At 42.2% G+C, this 18781-nt stretch overlaps 1 protein-coding gene across 2 annotated transcripts; it reads right to left on the reverse strand.

The window, feature by feature from the left end:
• Positions 1-1711: 1711 nt before the first annotated feature.
• Positions 1712-18149, reverse strand: Gmnn (geminin DNA replication inhibitor). 2 transcript variants are annotated; one of them, XM_040755724.1, is made up of 7 exons: positions 18024-18149; positions 16659-16716; positions 12927-13004; positions 12076-12211; positions 3369-3451; positions 3037-3147; positions 1712-2091 (listed from the first exon to the last, which is right to left on the reverse strand). In XM_040755724.1, the coding sequence occupies exons 2-7, from the start codon at positions 16707-16709 to the stop codon at positions 1930-1932; spliced, it is 621 nt and encodes a 206-aa protein (XP_040611658.1). In that variant the 5' UTR covers positions 16710-16716; positions 18024-18149; the 3' UTR covers positions 1712-1929. The 2 variants fall into 2 exon arrangements, with proteins under 2 accessions (XP_040611658.1, XP_040611660.1); XM_040755726.1 differs by lacking the exon at positions 18024-18149 and adding an exon at positions 17377-17741.
• Positions 18150-18781: the final 632 nt, after the last annotated feature.

Below are 18781 nucleotides of genomic sequence, written 5' to 3' on the forward strand. Positions count from 1 at the left end.
AGTATGGCAAATATTCCAAAGCACAAGCCATCTAGCCTGGGGTATGCAGAGCAGCAGAAATGACAACCAACTCCGAAAAGATCCTCGGACCATTCATGTGCTTGGCATATTTGCTAGTGACTACTGAGAGATGGTGGCAGAAGTAGGTGGATCCAAGTCCAAGGCCAGCCTGCTCTATATGGAGAGTTCCAGGACAGCCAGAGCTACACAGAGAAACCTTATCTTAAAAAAAAAAGTGTATATGTGTGGGGGCGGTGGCCCTCCCCCCCCTGCAATGGAGTCTCAAGGGATGAAACTCAGGTTCATGGGCCCTCACAGCTAGTGCTCCTACCCACTGAGTCATCTCCCTGACATGTTTGTTTTGCAGCAGGGTCTCATGTAGCCCAGGCTGGCCTTGAATTCATTATGTAGCAGAGGACCCTGAACTTCCATCCTCCCGCCTCCACCTCCCAGAACACTGGAATTACAAATGTGCACCACCACACGTGGTTTGTGCAGCTGGGGATAAACCAGGGCTGTGTGCACGCCAAACTCAGAGTTACATCTCCAACCAATAACAAGTTCCTTTTTTAAGCACTTAGTCCAGACACAGTAGTCTTTGCATCACAGAATACTAAGACAGGCTTTTCCTCAATATTGGAGACAGAAAAATTAAAGTTCTCTAAGAAAATGTACCTAAAATAATCCTTTAAAGGTCAGTGTTAGCGCTCATGACATGGTTCAACAGGCAGACTCTTGCTGCCGAGCCTGGCAACCCATCCCTGGTGGAAGGACTCTCATAAACTGACCTCTGGCATTCACACACACAAGTAAGGGTAACAAAAGGAAAGGTTGGTAATGTTCTTTGTTGTCAAGTTACACAAAAACACTTACCCATGAGAACATGTGCTGCATGCTGTTGGGCCTAAGAAAGGCTTGGATGCGAGGCCCAGTGTAATCTCCTGAGCCTGGCTAGAGTTTGGCGACCTGTCTCTAACCTGTAACCTCCCTGTGGGGGTGATTTAGACAGACCTGATGCAAGATTGCCCCCTGCCTAGCTACCTGCCTGCTTGGGGGAATACTATTGTCCCTTAACTCCTCAGATCACCTTACCCTATCCCAAGATTGCCATCCCCTACCTCAGTCCTATATAAGTTCCTGTGTGTTGGAATAAATCGAGATCCTGCTTTGACAGACTCCCCACTCAATGTGGTTTTTTTTCTCCCTGGTAACTAATGGGGGGAGGGTCAGAGTCATCGACACTCACCATCCCGCTCAGCCGCAGGGAAGAGGCCGGCTTCACTAGCAATGTCTCTTGTCCTTTGATAATTGCACACTTTGCATATGGTTTCCTAACTTCAGCTACCCTTGTGTTTCTCACTGCACTTGCGTCTCTCGGCTTTGCTTCTGAGGACTATCCCTAGCACCCTCTACCTTTGCTTGGAACATTCAAAAGTAATATGACCACACCAATTAGATGAGCCTTTACCTGGCTAATTAAATTCACTCGGGGAAGCTTTAGGAAAGTAGATGCCTCACTCAAAAAATACTACTGAGTGAGAATATGCAAACATGAAAATCACTAGTGCTCACAGGGATCCTGAGATCAGATCAACAGATATCAGCTCCAGCTGTCATTTCCCACTCCCACAACAGTGAAATAATAAAATACTATAGAAAAAGATGCATTTTCTACAAACTGGATACACTGAATTCTCAAAGATAGACCATATTCAATAAGAAATTGAAGTTTATTTAATATACACAAGTCACATCTGACACTGAGAAAATGAAAATGCTATTTACATAAAACAGATTAAAAATACATACTCTCTGTATTTTAATGTGGTAATAGCCCCCAGGATTCAAACCTGGATTCCAGCACTTGGATCTTGTAGTTAATTTACCAGGAGCTATAGGGCAGGGCAAAGCTGGCGATGTACCTCACATTCATGTACATGGTTTGGCATCGGTGGAGGAAGACACAGTCTCTTCAATGCATGTGCCAGTCTCTGAGTCTTCCACTTCAGAATCCTCAACAGTTTCCAATTCGGAATCAAATTCCTGACTATCCGGTGATTCGAAGCTATCCAGAGGTTCATGACTCAGCCTCTTTTAAGGAATAAACCAACAATTTATTGTAAAGATCTTGAAACTGAAATCCACTATTACTCAGTATACTGACAAGGCAACCCACCAATGTTATAATACCTCCAATAAATTCACTTACAATGTTCTATCGAAGTCTATACAGTGCTACATCATATTTCAGCAAAATCCAGTTAGTAATTTGCTGGGTTTTTTTAATGCCATGACTGAGAGGCTTCCAAAGCACAACTTAAATTGTTACTTCTCTAGGAAACCACAGACCCTGTGTCCCTACTCTCCAGCCAGCTGGGGACCACATTTTAAAAGTCAACAGAGGGGGATAATTAAGTACTTCAAACTTTGTCATGGCAGGGCTGGAGAGATGACTCAGTGGTTAAGGGCCTGCACTTGCACTGTTCCTCCAGAGGACCAGAGTTCTATTTCCAGCACCCACATCAGGTGCCTGGAACTCTAGCTCCAGGCCATACTTACCCATAATTAAAAATAGTAAAACAACACTGTCATGGCGCTAAAATGTTAAGGAAGTAATTTAATCTGAGAAGATTTGATTTGAAAAGCTTTCCTCCCATTGGTAAGATGATTTGCTTTATAAATACAAAACAAGCTGAAAGCATTAATCAGGCTGACTCTTTGAAACACATTAGCTACTTCCCAAATTTAAAGTCAAATAAAGACTATTTGTTTTACAAATGATAGTTGATAACATCCTTATGAAACTAGAACCTAGAAATGTGTCAACTATGCAACAGAGTAACTTTTCTCATCTTTTTCAGATGTGGGCTTATTACTACCATTTTATAGGTAAGGAAAATAAATCCCTGGTAGGATAAATAAGCCGCTCTATCCAAGAAACTCAATGATGCTGGGCATCTCATTACAGGGCTGAACACTCACTGACCACAACACTGCCTCGATGACTCTGAACCCGATGAATAAGGAATTACCTACCTCAATTACCTCTGCCATGTACTGTACATGTTCTGCTACTTCTGCCAACTCTTTATTCTCCTTTTTCAGGCGGGCAATTTCACTGTCCTTCTGTTCAATTTCTTTATGAAGCTATATAAAAAAATAAAGTTCAGTATTCCACAAATCTGCTCTGAATTCTCCAAGCAGATCATTGACAAACCCATGCAGTAACTAACACAGCAGGATCATTTTGCTCATATAGTCAAGCTTCCATTAGGCCAACATTCAAGCTAGTCTACACCAGTCCGACTATGATGAAATGAGAAGGACCACTACCCCAACCCTGTAAATAGTAAGGATTCAATACATACTTTCTCGTTTTCTTTAAGTGCTTCATAGAGAGCTTTCCTCCGTTTTTCTGCCACTTCTTTCCAGTACTGAGAAGATGGGTTTTCTGGAATAAATCAGTGTTTTACATAACTTTAAAAATCAGTGCTAAAACCCTGAGGCCAGCCTAGACTGCATAGCAAGTCCTTATTTCAAAAACAAAACTTTTGCTATAAAAACCTCAGTAATTAGCCGGGCGTTGGTGGCGCACACCTTTAATCCCAGCACTCGGGAGGCAGACGCAGGCGGATCTCTGTGAGTTCGAGGCCAGCCTGGTCTTCAAGAGCTAGTTCCTGGACAGCCTCCAAAACAACACAGAGAAACCCTGCCTCGAAAAACCAAAAGAAAAAAAACCTCAGGATTTTTTTTCTACTGAAAATTTTCCAATCTACTTTTTATTTTTTCCCAACATACCAAAGTTCTCAATCCTTAAAAAGTATTGCAACAGAAGGAAAATAAATGCATATGTATTACCTACACTGTTTTAACATTTTACAAGATTTGTTTTGTGCTTATGCATTTTTATTTGACCTTTATGGGGGACAACCATTGAGCTATATATATATACTCTCAGCCTAAATATTGTTACTTTTGAGAAGCCTGGACTAGTTAATTTGCATATAGTTCTTAATTTTAAATTTGTTTCAAGCTCAACATTTTGGTAGGAATATTGCATAAATGCATTGTATCTTCAGTGTATTATCAGGCAGTACACACCAATCTGTTACAATATTGAATATAAAATTTGATCATTTGATTTGGCTGCCATATACTAAATTTCTCGCTTGTAAAGATTTGTTTTCCTTGGTAAATAATAAGAGATCTACGGAGTAAAATTTGAGTTTGTTAATCTGTTCTCCAACCAATTTTTTAAGTCTACTGGTGATTCTTACCTAAATCTTCTTTGACACTCAGTGGATGTGATTTTGAAAGGAATTTTCCCTATTCCGTTTTCTCTTAATTTATCATTACAGTTCACATGCTCTTTTCTATTCACTGTACCAAGAGTAGTAATTCTATGACTTTTCATCGTTTTTATTTTGAGACGTGTATCCCAGGCTGGCCTTGAACTTGGTAAACAGCTGAGAATAACTTTGAAGTGATCCTCCTACCTTAACCTTTGAAGAACATGCATTACAAGTGTGTGCCACCCTGCCCAGCCATTCTTGCCACTATTCATTTTGACGCTGAAATTTTCACACATTCCATCAGTATGAATCTCTTCAAACAGAGTCTGTTCCTTAAACATGTCCAACACTTTTGCTTATTTTCTGATATGAGACATGAGGATCACTCTACAGCATCCTGGATACTGGAAAGCTGGAGTCAGCCATTTCCTCAAGAGCTTCAATGCAGAATAGTGTTTACACACCAAGAACTGGATATCTGCTGTGTTTCTTGCTTTTGATGGAGGGAGTTTTTAATAATCAATTTATACTAATATTTTCAACCAATTCAACAATTCATTCTTTCCTTCTCCATTGCACATCTGTACTTCCATTCACCCTATTAAGAACTTGCCTCCTACTGAGCCTCCCCTCCCGTAGGAAGCCTACCCACCCCAGTTTCCTGGTCTTCAACAACAGGACCAGGCAATTCGAGGTCTGTTTCTGAGCCCCTTTCCAGTGCATGGAGACTGCCACTGAGCCTCCCCTCCCGGCAGGAGCCTACACACCCCAAATTCCTGGTCTTCTTCTCCACCAGGAGACCAGGCAATTTGGGGTCTATTTCTGGGCCCTCGTTCAAGTGCCTGGAGACCGCCACTGAGTTTCCCCTCCAGGTGGGAGCCTACACACCCAAGGATTCCTGGTCTTCCAGGGACCAGTAGGAGGAGAACTACCAGAGTACTGGACTTGCTTGCACCCACCAAAAGAGAACTCTGGTCCCCTAATCACCAGGCCAGGAAGAGGATCTTTCTGCACCCACTAGAAGAAGGGATGGGAAGGAGACAATACAAAAACATACTCAGTAACAGAAAAACAAATATGACACTGCCAGATTCTAGAGATTCTATGCCAGCAAGATTCTAGCATTCCAATGCAAATGAAGCAGAAGAAAATGACCTTAAAGATAACTTCATGAAAATGATAGAGGCCCTCAAAGAGTATATGAGAAAATCCCTTAAAGAAATAGAAACAAACCAAAAAACAAACAAAAAAAATGCAAGAAATGGAAGAAAAAACAAACCAAAAAATGCAAAAAAAAAAAAAAATGGAAGAAAAAACAAACCAAAAAATACAACAAATGGAGGAAAAGACAAAGCAAAAACTACAAGAAACAATTCAAACAGTGCCAGGGCTGAAAACTTAAATACAAACAATAATAAAAAAAAAAAACACTGTCTGAGGGAATGCTGGAAATAGAAAAGCTGGGCAAACGGTCAGGTACTACAGATGCAAGCATAACCAGCAGAATACAAGAGATGGAAGAGAGAATCTCAGGCAATGAAGATACACTAGGAGAAATAGATTCATCGACCAAAGAAAATCTTAAGTCCAACAAACCCCTAAAACAAAATACCCAGGAAATATGGGACACCATGAAAAGACCAAACCTAAGAATAATAGGTATAGAAAAAGGTGAAGAAAACCACCTCAAAGGAGCAGAAAACATATTCAACAAAATCATAGAAGAAAACTTTCCCAACCTAAAGAAACACATGCCAATGAAGAACACCAAATAGAGTGGACCACAAAAAAAGGTCCCCTCACCACATAATAATCATGACCCCAGACATACAGAATAAAGAAAGAATATTAAGAGCAGCTAAGGAAAAAGGTCAAGCAACGTATAAAGGCAAATCTCTCAGAATTACACCTGACTTCTCCATGGAAACTCTGGAAGCCAGAAGGTCCTGGATAGATATTCTACCAACACTAAGAGACCACGGATGCCAGCCCAGACTACTATACCCAGCAAAGCTCTCAATCAATATAGATGGAGAAAACAAGATATTCCATGACAAAACCAGATTCAAACCATACATATCTACTAACCCAGCCCTACAGAAAGTTTTGGAAGGAAAACTCCAACCCAAGGAAGTTAACTACAACCAGAAAAACACAGGCAAGCAGATAATCTCACCTTACCAACAGCCAAAAGACAAAAGGGGTAGAAATCCACATAAAATTCCACGAACACCAACCATTCCAAAACAAGAATGAGCAATCAATGATCATTAATATCCCTCAATATTAATGGTCTTAACTCGCCCATAAAAAGACACAGGCGAACAGAAGGGATTCGAAGACAGAACCCATTCTTCTGCTGCATACACGAAACACACCTCAATCTCAAAGACAGACATTACCTCAGAGTTAAGGGTTAGGAAAAGATTTTCCAATCAAATGAACCCAAGAAACAAGCGGGGTAGCAATCCTAATATCTAACAAATTAGACTTTAAAATAAAATCAATCAAAAGAGATGAAGGAGGTCATTTCATATTCATCACAGGAAAAATCCACCAAGATGAAGTTTCAATTCTGATCATCTATGCCCCAAATACAAAGGCATCCACGTTCGTAAAAGAAACATTACTAAAACTCAAATCACATATAAAGCCCCACACGCTTATAGTAGGAGACTTCAACACCCCACTCTCACCACTAGACTACCAGACAGAAACTTAACAAAGAAGCAAAGGAACTAATAGAAGTTATTACCCAATTGGGTTTAACAGACATCTACAGAACATTCTATCGAAATAAAAAATATACCTTCTTCTCAGCGCCACATGGAACCTTCTTTGACCACATACTTGGCAACATAGCAAACCTCAACAGGTACAAAAAATTGGAATTGCTTCTTATCAGACCACCATGCATTAAAATTAGAATTCAACAACAACACAAATTGCAGAAACCCTACAAACTCATGGAGATTTAATAATGCGGAATTGCACCATTCTTGGGTCAAAGAAGAAATAAAAAAAGAAAGTAAAGACTTCCTAGAATTCAATGAGAATGCAGACACAACATACTCAAACTTATGGGACACTTTGAAAGCAGTGCTAAGAGGGAAGTTCATATCATAGCACTAAGTGCCCACACGAATAACCTGTAGGATAGTTACACTAGAGAATTAACAGCACAGCTGAAAACTCTAGAGCACAAAGAAGCAAACTCACCCAGGAGAAGCAGAAGCCAGGAAATAAATAATCAAACTGAGGGCTGAAATCAATAAAGTAGAAACCAGGAAAACAATACAATGAAGCAATGTAACAAAGAGTTGGTTCTTTGAGAAAATCAACAAGATAGACAAACCTTTATTCAAACTTACCACACGGTAGAGTGTGAACATGCAAATTAACAAAATCAGAAATGAAAAGGGGCACATAACAACAGACACTGAAGAAATCCAGAGAATCATCAGGTCATACTTTGAAAACCTGTACTCCACAAAATTCAAAAATTTAAAGGAAATGGACAATTTTCTGGATAACTATCACTTGCCAAAATTAAATCAAGAACAGATAAGCAATTTAAATAAACCTATAACCCCTATGGAAATAGAATCAGTCATCAAAAGTCTCCCAACCAAAAAAAGTCCAGGTCCACATGGCCTCAGTGCAGAATTCTACCAGAAATTCAAAGAACAGCTTATACCAATTCTTCTCAAAGTATTCCACGCATTAGAAGCAGAAGGGTCTTTGCCAAACTCTTTCTACGAGACTTCAATAACCTTAATACCCAAGCCACACAGACACAACTAAAAAAAAGAGAACTTCAGACAAATATCCCTCATGAACATTAATGCAAAAATACTCAATAAAATATTGGCAAATCGGATCCAAAAACACATCAAAACAATCATCCATCATGATCAAATAGGTTTCATCCCAGGGATGCAGGGATGGTTCAACATCAATGTAATCCACCATATAAACAAGCTGAGAAACAAAATCACATGATCATCTCACTAGATGCTGAAAAGGCCTTTAACAAAATCCAACACTCCTTCATGATAAAGGTCTTGGAGAGATCTGGGGTAACAGGAACATACCTAAACATAATAAAAGCTATATACAGCAAACCAACAGCCAACATCAAACTAAATGGACAGAAACTCAATGTGATTTCTTTAAAATCAGGAACAAGACAAGGCTGTCCACTCTCTCTATATCTCTTCAATATTGTATCTGAAGTTCTCGCTACAACAATACAACAACAAAAGGAGATCAAGGGGATACAAATTGGAAAGGAAGAGGTCAAACTTTCACTATTTGCAGATGATATGATAGTTTACATAAATGACCCAAAAAAACTCTACCAGGGAACTCCTAAAGCTGATAAATACTTTCAGCAAAGTGGCAGGACACAAGATCAACTCAAGAAAATCAGTAGCCCTACTATATATACTATATATAGATGATATATACAGACGATAAGAGGGTTGAGAAAGAAATCAGAAACATCACCCTTTACAATAGCCACAAACAACATAAAATGCCTTGGAGTGATGCTAAACAAACAAGTGAAAGACCTGTACTGAAAGAACTTTGAGTCTTTAAAAAAAGAAACTAAAGAAGACACCAGAAAAATGGAAAGATCTCCCTCCCATGCTCTTGGATAGGTAGGATTAACATAGTAAAAACGGCAATCTTGCCAAAAGCAATCTACAGATTCAATGCAATCCCCATTAAAATCCCAGCACAATTCTTCACATATAATCAACTTTACATGGAAAAACAAGAGACCCAGTATAGCTAAAACAGCCCTATTCAACAAAGCAACGTCTGGAGACTCACCATCCCTGATTTCAAGCTCTATTATAGAGCTACAGTCCTGAAAACAGCTTGGTATTGGCACAAAAATAGACAGGTAGACGAATGGAATTGAATTGAACACCCCAATATTAAACCATACACGAATGAATCTGATCTTCAACAAAGAAGCTAAAAAAATACACAATGGAAAAAAGAAAGCATCTTCAACAAATGGTGCTGGCATAATGGATGCTGAATGTAGAAGAATGTGGATAGATCCATCTATAGCCGCCATGTACAAAACTTAAGTTCAACTGGATCAAAGACCTCAACATAAATCCAGCCACACTGAACCTCTTAGAAAAGAAAGTGGGAAGTACCCTTGAATGAATTGGTACAGGAGACAGCTTCCTGAACATAATACCAATAGCACAGACACTGAGGTCAACAATTAATACATGGGACCTCCTGAAACTGAGAAGCTTCTGTAAGGCAAAGGACACAGTCAACAAGACAAAAAGGCAGCCCACAGAATGGGAAAAGATATTCACTAACCCCACATCTGACAGAGGGCTGATCTCCAAAATTTACAAAGAACTCAAGAAGCAAGTCTCCAAAACACCAAAGGATCCAATTAAAAAGTGGACTACAGAACTGAATAGAGAATTCTCAATAGAAGAGTCTAAAATGGCTGAAAGGCACTTTAAGAAAGTGTTCAATATCCCTAGCCATCAGGGAAATGCATATCAAAACAACTCTGAGATACCATCTTACTCCTGTCAGACTGGCTAAAATCAAAAACACCAATGACAATGTGGAGAAAGGGGAACACTCTTCCACTGCTGGTGGGAATGCCAACTCATACAACCACTTTGGAAATCAGTATAGAGATTCCTCAGGAAAATGGGAATCAGTCTACCACAAGACCCAGCAATTCCACTCTTAGGCATATACCCAAAAGATGCATATTCATACAACAAGGATGTCTGTTACACTATGTTCATAGCAGGATTACTGGTAATAGCCAGAACCTGGAAGCAACCTAGATGCCCCTCAACTAAAGAGTGGATAGAGAAAATGTGGTACATTTACACAATGGAGTACTATTCAGCAGGAAAAAAAATGGAATCTTGAAATTTGCAGGCAAATGGATGGCACTAGAAGAAACTATCCTGAGTGAGGTAACCCAGTCACAAAAAGACAAACGTGGTATGTACTCAGTCATATATGGATTTTAGATGTGCATCAGGGGAGTGCTAGCCTACAATCCCACTGACAGAGAGTCTGGGAAACAGAACCTTTAACCAATGACTGATGGAAGCAGAGACAGACTCCCACAGCTAAACACTGAGCTGAACTCAAGGAACCCAGTGACAGAGAGGGAGGACTGATGAGCATAGGGGTCAAGACAGGACTTGTTTTACCCACAGAAATAGCTGAACTGAACAAGGGGGAGCTCTTGAAGCCCAGACTGATGGCTGGGAATCCAGCATGGGACTGATCAAGACCCCCTGAATATGGATGGGTATCAGTGAGGAAGCCTAGGCATCTATGGGGCCTTGGGTAGTAGATCAGTATTTATCCCTGGCATACAAATGGACTTTGGGTGCCCATCCCACAATGAGAGATGCTCTCTCAGCCTGGACTCTTGGGGGAGGGCCTAGGACCTGCCTTGGATGAAATGACAGACTATGGACACCCCCCATGGAGGGCCTCACCCTCCCTAGGGAAAAGAGTGGGGATTGGGGGAGGGGGATGGGGGTGTTGGTGGGAAGGCGTGGGAGGAGGGAGAGGGAGCTGGGATTGACATGTGAAGCAACCTTGTTTCTAATTTAAAAATAAAAGGAGAAAAAAGAACTTGCTTCCTAACACCAACATATTATTCATTTGCTCCATCCTAAAATATATAAAAGATTTTTCTTTTCAAGATTACACCATTGCCGTACCAACAACAGATTTAACAAAATTCAGGCACTCTATGTGCAATTTTTAATTCTAATGATATATCCCACTGAAGTCTCAAGTCACAGTTATATTGGTACTCTCTATGACTAAGAATGTCTATGATCACCGATTGACTGTACAAGCAATATTTCTGATATGTGTATAGAAGTAACCTTCAACCGATTTTAACCTAATCAGGTATACATTACAAGTCCTATTTCATAAGCACTACAAAGCTGTTGTGGCGCTATCCAGTAGACCAACCATTTGTGATTTTGTCCTGTAAAAGTATTTTCTGCTTCTAAACTTCCTTACAACACCCAGGCAACTCACCACAAACCCAAACATTCCTGACACTGTGACCTTGAACAAGCCAATGAACTTCTCTAGGCTCTAATTTCTCATGACCACTGACCCATGAGCCAGGTGAGTCCTAGGACAGTCTGGGCTGCAGAGTGAGACTGTCTCACAATATAAAACATCAGTTTTCTTGTCTGATTTCTACTACTCCTCCATTAAAAGCTAACACTTATTGAAAGTGTATTTCAGACAGGAGGTAGTAGTACACACCTTTAATCCTAGCACTAGGGAGGCAGAGGCAGGCGGATCTCTGAGTTCAAGATCAGCTGGAGTGAGTTCTAGGACAGCCAGGGCTATACAGAGAAACCCTGTCTCCAAAACAACAAAAGTGTATTTCTCATTCACCTTTATCCCTCTTTACCCAGCGATGCTCCTATTAGCCCTATCACTTTGTGTTCTCTTGAAATATTCAAATACTTTCTCTATTACCACTTTTCTTCTGAAAAGCCCATTTCCAAGTCTTGTAAAAACCCAATGCAATTTACTATCACAGATACCAATTTAGTCACTTAATTTCACCCACACTGGGGTCTTGCCAAACAAATGGTTCCATGTGTCCAAATTTAGAATATTTGCCTATTTATAATACAAAATTTTAAATTATCAAACAGTAACCCCACCAAATAATTCACCTTCATCAAAATTTAAACTTTCAAGACAAGTCATTTTGCTTTTTTCATACCTTTAATCATAAGATCAAATGCTTCCTGGGTGATATCTCCAACATCTTTATTTTCACTGGCATCTGGACCAGAACTTGAAGTCTTAGATGTTAACTGGTCATTCCAAAGCTTCCTTTTGGACAAGCCTTTTGGCGACTGTGATGGAAAAGCTTATTTACTTAGATATGATGAACAAGAAAGCTACACTGCTCAGTTATTTATGTATTTAAGAACTTTTTTTTAAGTTATACAAATCAAAACTACCAAAACAGGGCTGGTGAGATGGTTTATCAAATAAAGGTATTTGCTGCTAACACTAACAAACGGCATTAAATCACTGGGACCTATACAGTGACAGAAACAGATTCCTGAAAGCTATCCTATGACTTCAATTGTGTACCATGGCACTTACATGCTCCAAAGTCCACGCAAACACATACATACCCACATGGTGCACACAAAATAAACAGTTGTCTTGCTTTTTAGGCTTTATTTGTAATTACATTTTTATGTCTGTGTGTGGGTTTATGGATCTGAGTACAGTCTTTGGCCAGAAAAGGGTGTCCCATCCCTTTAAGTAAGAGTTACAGGTATTTATGAGCTGCCTGACATGGGTACTGGGAACTGAACTCAGGTCCTCTGGAAGAGTGGTATGTGCTCTCAGCCACAGAGCTATCTCTTCAGCCCATAAATGTAATTTTAAAAACTACCAGAATGTGTAATATTGTTTTAGGAATTCTATTTGCAGCAACTATTTTGGTTAGGATTGAACTAAAGTTTAGTTACAACTAAAACAAATTAGTATTTAAGAAAATCTAGGAAATGTTTAATGCTGACTGACCATCTCCCCATTCTAGCCCTGTACACTTACCTCATTTTCTCTGCCAACAAGAGATCCAGCTGCAGAAGGCTGAATCATCTTCAGCGTTCTCCTTGGGACAGGACTGTTCTAAAAGTCAAGATGATTCAAATCTGGTTATTGTACATGATTACTTTCCAAATTTCTAAATAGTTAGTCCTACTATAATTTGAGAATTAAAAAAACACTAAGAACACAAGATTTGGCCTGATATTTATCTTACAATGCTGTGTCAGAATAAGATGTTGTCTTAATCAACCAGCAAACTTATTTCCCAAGATTATAACAAAGTTTGAAGAAATTGTTACAAATGGGTAGACCATACCACCCAAACCGACACACACAGATAAATATTCTTGCTGTAATCACTGCCAACCCATCTTATTTGGTTAAAACACATATAACATACTTTCTGTGGTGGCACTGATAGTTCAAATGATGTATGACAAACTTTCAATTAAAAAATAACTAACTCTATTCCTTAAAAAGCATCTTCCAAATTGGGAAATTACAAACACTCTTACAAAAAAAGGTAAACACTGAGAGAAAAGGCTAGTTCCTCCACAAAATATTTTTCTCTAGTCAAAAATGTTTCAGAAGTTTAAATATTTCCAAACATTTTGGGCATTTGAGAAAAAAAAAACTGCTGGTTGGTTTTTGTCAAAAACCAGGACATATCTGGTAAGAGGAAATCTCAGCTGATGAAAGAATGACCTATAATAGACAAGCATGGGGCCATTGTTGACAACTGATGTGAAGGATTCAGCTGCTGCCAGTGCACCCCTGCGCGGCTGTACTGTGGTACATAAGAAAGCAGACTGAGCAGGCAAGCAGGTAAGGAGCATTCCTCCACGGCCTCATTCCCTCCACGGCCTGAGTCCCTCCACGGCCTCATTCCTCCACGGCCTCATTCCTCCACGGCCTGAGTCCCTCCACGGCCTCATTCCTCCCCGGCCTCATTCCCTCCACGGCCTCAGTCCCTCCACGGCCTCATTCCTCCACGGCCTCATTCCTCCACGGCCTCATTCCCTCCACGGCCTCATTCCCTCCACGGCCTCATTCCTCCACGGCCTCAGTCCCTCCACGGCCTCATTCCCTCCACGGCCTCAGTCCCTCCACGGCCTCATTCTTCCACGGCCTCATTCCTCCACGGCCTCATTCCCTCCACGGCCTCAGTCCCTCCACGGCCTCAGTCCCTCCACGGCCTCAGTCCCTCCACGGCCTCAGTCCCTCCACGGCCTCATTCCTCCCCGGCCTCATTCCTCCACGGCCTCATTCCCTCCACGGCCTCAGTCCCTCCACGGCCTCATTCCTCCACAGCCTCATTCTTCCACGGCCTCATTCCTCCACGGCCTCATTCCCTCCACGGCCTCAGTCCCTCCACGGCCTCATTCTTCCACGGCCTCATTCCTCCACGGCCTCATTCCCTCCACGGCCTCAGTCCCTCCACGGCCTCAGTCCCTCCACGGCCTCACTCCTCCACGGCCTCAGTCCCTCCACGGCCTCAGTCCCTCCACGGCCTCATTCCTCCACAGCCTCATTCCTCCATTGCCTCATTCCTCCACGGCCTCAGTCCCTCCACGGCCTCAGTCCCTCCACGGCCTCAGTCCCTCCACGGCCTCAGTCCCTCCACGGCCTCATTCCTCCACAGCCTCATTCTTCCACGGCCTCATTCCTCCACGGCCTCATTCCCTCCACGGCCTCATTCCTCCACGGCCTCAGTCCCTCCACGGCCTCAGTTCCTCCACGGCCTCATTCCTCCACGGCCTCATTCCTCCATTGCCTCATTCCTCCACGGCCTAGGCTTCAGTTCCCGCCTTGCGTTCCTGTCCTGACCTCCCTCAGTGTTGGACTGTGACCTGCAAGCTGGAAGCTGAAGTAAACTCTCCCGCTCCAGGTTGGTTTTGGTCACAGCGGTTTTTGTTGTTGCTATTTTGCTGTTTTGAGACAGGGTTTCTCTGTGTAGCCCTGGATGTCCTTGAACTCACTCTATAGACCAGGCTGGCCTCCAATTCAGAGATCTGCCCTCCTCTGCCTCCTCAGTGCTGGGATTAAAGATGTACACCACCACCACCTGGCTTAGTTATGGTGTTTTACCACAGAAATACAAACCCTAATACAGAATTCAGGTCATCAAGCTTGGCTATAGCATCTCACAGGCCCAGGAATATAATTTTTACTTATTTATTTATTAAAGACAGGGTCTTCTATATAGCCCTGGCTGGCCTTGAACTCACAGAGATTCACCTGCTTCTACCTCCTGAGTGCTGGAACTAAAGGCTCGTACCACTACTCATTGCACCAGGAATATAATTTTTAGTAACACATTGTAGGTAGAAGCAAGTGCATGAGTATGTAATGGATAACCCCTCCTCAACTATCATCTGACAACAGAAGCAGTTTTGCTACAAGTCCATTCACTAGGACGTTGATAAAATGTCTGCTTTAGACAAATTAAAACACTCTGGCCTAGGTAGCAGCACAAACCTGTAATCCCAGCACCTGGTAGACAGAGGCAGGTGGAGCTCTCTGAGTTCAAGGCTAGCTTGAGGTCTACTTAGTGAATGTCACACTAGAAAAACAAACAACAACAACAAAAACAAGCCATCCAGGGTGACACACACATTTAATACCACTACTCAGGGGGCAGAGACAGGTGGATTTCTGAGTTTCAGGCTAGCCAAAGCTACATAGTAAGACCTTGTCTCAAAACAATCCCTCACCAAATAACCCTCTAAAATCCCCAAACTACTGTCTAAAAACAAAAATGTGTCTTCTGTATAATATGTAAATAGCCCCTATATATTTCCTGATTTGTAAGTTCTATTAAAAAAAACATTAGTTATAATGCCACCATGGGATAGCAAACAATAGTGAATACTCAAACAAGGTTAGCAAGAACATGACACCACACCAGCGTGAGAAAGTTACTGTACTTCACATGACAAAGTTCACCTTTCCCACGGTAAAGTTTCTACTGTTGATTAATATCCCACTGTTTAACTGAGGGACAAATGCCAACTACCATGAGAACAAATATTACAACAACATTTCAGATATAATTTAGATTACAGATTAATCAAGTCTCTAAACAGAAGAAAATAAAACTAAATGTTTGATCTCCATAATGGTCAAAGAAGCCAACTAAGTTGCTGTCATATACATACTTAGAAAGACCACTTCCAAGATTTACACTTTACACATGCAAGCTTTAGAAAAAATAGCCCAAGGAATGTATACTACTGTAACATTCCTTTCTATATACACATAACAGAATAACAGACTTCTAGACTCCAAGTTTCACTCATATATTTAAATCTTAGCCTTTTCAGAAAATTTCGTTTCATATTCTGTAAACTGTCTCCTTCAAAATACAGTCAAGAGTATACTCAGATTTCCAACTTCTGATAATGAATCCTGAATTTAAATTTACTCTGGGGCTAAGGAAATGGTTTCACTTTGGGGCCAGCCTGGGCCAACACAGCAAGACCTCACCTTTTTTTTTCAAGTTTTCTTAAAAGTCAAACTTTATTTAAATGATTTCACATACTAAAAAGTAAGATTCTAGCCTTTAAATTTTTTTTATTTTTTATTGAGCTATACATTTTTCTCAGTCCCCTTCCCTCCTCCCCTCCCCTCTTTCACTCTATCTCCTATCCCCCACGCTCCCAATTTACTCAGTTTTAAGACCTTGCTTCATAATTAAAACAAATCCAAGCGCATTTAAGAGGTCCCATTACATACCTTTACATTCTCTCCAGCTCCTTCCTGTTTCTGCTTCATACTGGAATTCATTTCTCAGCTGTCAACACATACAAACAATTTAAAAACAGTATGGTTTGTATCTGAAAGTAGAGTCCAGATATTTTTTAATTATTTACACCACAAAAATATTACTACTTTATGATAGAACCACTATCTGATAGAATGACATGGTTCCCTGTACATGGTGCCCTGTACGGAGATCTCAAAAGATCCGAGAAAGGGGCACCAGGAAAAGCAAAACAGACACTTAAGCACACTCAGACCTACCCTAAAGAATACCATCCTGCCTGTCATGGTGGCACATGACTGCAATCCTGGAATGCGGTGGTAGAGATAGGAACATATCAAGTTGGAGATCAGCCTAGGCTACATAGCCAAGATCCTGTCTCAAAAAAAAAAAAAATTCCAAGAAAGTTTGGCTGGCTGGGGATGTAGCTCAGTGGGTACAGTGCATAACCAGCAGGCTCAAAGGCTGGGCTGCATTCCTAGTACAGCATAAACCAGGCCTAGTGGCACACGTGGTTGGGAAGCAGGAGAAACAGAACTGAAGGAAATTCTCAGCTACATAGCAAACTCAAGACCGACTCCCCTCTTACATGTAATTAGTACTTTGCATTGTGTCCTAGCACCCACACAGTGTGGAGTTCTGCTATTTTCTACTCTACTTCATGTTAATAAAACCTTATCGGAAACTCACTCGAAGGAATCTAGATGTGTTTCTTCTTTTCTGTTGAGAAGGCTAAATAGGCAAAGTTGGCCTAGAACTCCTGAACCTCCGGCTTCAGCCTCCTGAGTGCTGGAGATTGAGCGCTACCACGCCCAAGCTTGGGCAATGTTTCCCAAAATGGCCCAAGATCCTGTTATCATTCATTAATTGGGAGCATAGGACAGGGTCCGAGGAGAACCCGCTGTCACCTACACCGGCATCCCTGGAATAGGAGACGCAGGGCTCAATGCCCTTGTCCCAGGAGCAGCATTTGCAGCTGCCTGTGAGCTGGCCGGAGGTAGCCAGCTCAGGCCCCAGTCACGCTGTCCCTGAGACTCAGCGGTCACACACCTTCCCGGGAGCTCCAGCCCCGCCCAACGCGACGTGCGCCAGCCAATAGGAAGCGCGAACGCCAGAGCGCGCCAAAACCGACCCCACCAATGGCGCCGTCGCGTATCATCTCCCCCAGCTTTGCCTTGCAGCCGAGACGACACTACGGGCCGAGACTCGGGTCCCTTCAAGCCCTCGCCTGTCCTGGACAGTTGCCCGCGGCTGTCAAGGCAGACCTGGCTTCGGGCCGGACGGCAGACACCGCTGCCGCGGTTGCGCTCACCCCGCGCCCGCGCCCTCGTACTCACAGTGCTCCGTCCCCAGCGAGCGTAAGAGCAGGACGAACCGCTGGCAGCACGCCGGACCCAACGGCGCCGGAACGACCCGAACCTGCGGACTAACCAGCCAACCGGGTAGCTGACGTGGGTGAGGGGCGGGGCCTCGGCATCCAGCCAATCGCCTCTTGCCGCCGCCCACCGCGCCCATGGACTCCTTGCGCCTGCGCAGTCGGGCACAGCTCCTGTAGTCTTTGGATGAGACACTAGGGTTCCTCTTGGCTTAGAGGTCTATGCCCTCTGACCTTGCCTTTTGACCCTGTGCCGGAAGCTCAAAGCTCTACAGGTATTTTCCTGGAGAGGACAAAGGACTACTCCATCTAGCGACAAACACGGGATATACACATATATTTTTATAGGTATTTTATATATTTGTGTATTTGTGGGGTTTTTTGTTTGTTTGGTTGGTTTGGTTTTTCGAGACAGGGTTTCTCTGTAGCTTTGGAGGCTGTCGTGGAACTCGCCCAGTAAGCCAAACCGGCCTTGAACTCACAGAGATCCGCCTGCCTGAATCGGCCTCCAAAGTGCCAGGATTAAAGGCGTGCACCACCACCACCCTGCTGCTTCTCAAAGTTTTAAAAGAATTTTTTTCTAAAGAATGTAATACAAAACTGGGGGTTGGTAGCTACCTGTAATCCCAATACTAGGAAAGCCGAGGCAGGAGGATCTTGAATTGAAGTCGGCTTGAGATTTGTAGGGAGACCCTATTTCAAAATTCCAGAAAGGGCCGG

The sequence above is a fragment of the Mesocricetus auratus genome, unplaced genomic scaffold, assembly GCF_017639785.1.
Source record: "Mesocricetus auratus isolate SY011 unplaced genomic scaffold, BCM_Maur_2.0 Super-Scaffold_100013, whole genome shotgun sequence".
Classification (NCBI taxonomy): domain Eukaryota; kingdom Metazoa; phylum Chordata; class Mammalia; order Rodentia; family Cricetidae; genus Mesocricetus; species Mesocricetus auratus.

Bases quoted from the DNA above. Each gene is read 5' to 3' on its own strand.
- Gmnn (XM_040755724.1), bottom strand. From the start codon at position 16,709: ATGAATTCCAGTATGAAGCAGAAACAGGAAGGAGCTGGAGAGAATGTA. The intron at 13,005-16,658 runs GTATGTAATGGG...CTTGACTTTTAG, and splicing joins GAGCTGGAGAGAATGTAAAG to AACAGTCCTGTCCCAAGGAG. The intron at 2,092-3,036 runs GTAGGTAATTCC...ATTCCTTAAAAG, and splicing joins ACATGGCAGAGGTAATTGAG to AGGCTGAGTCATGAACCTCT.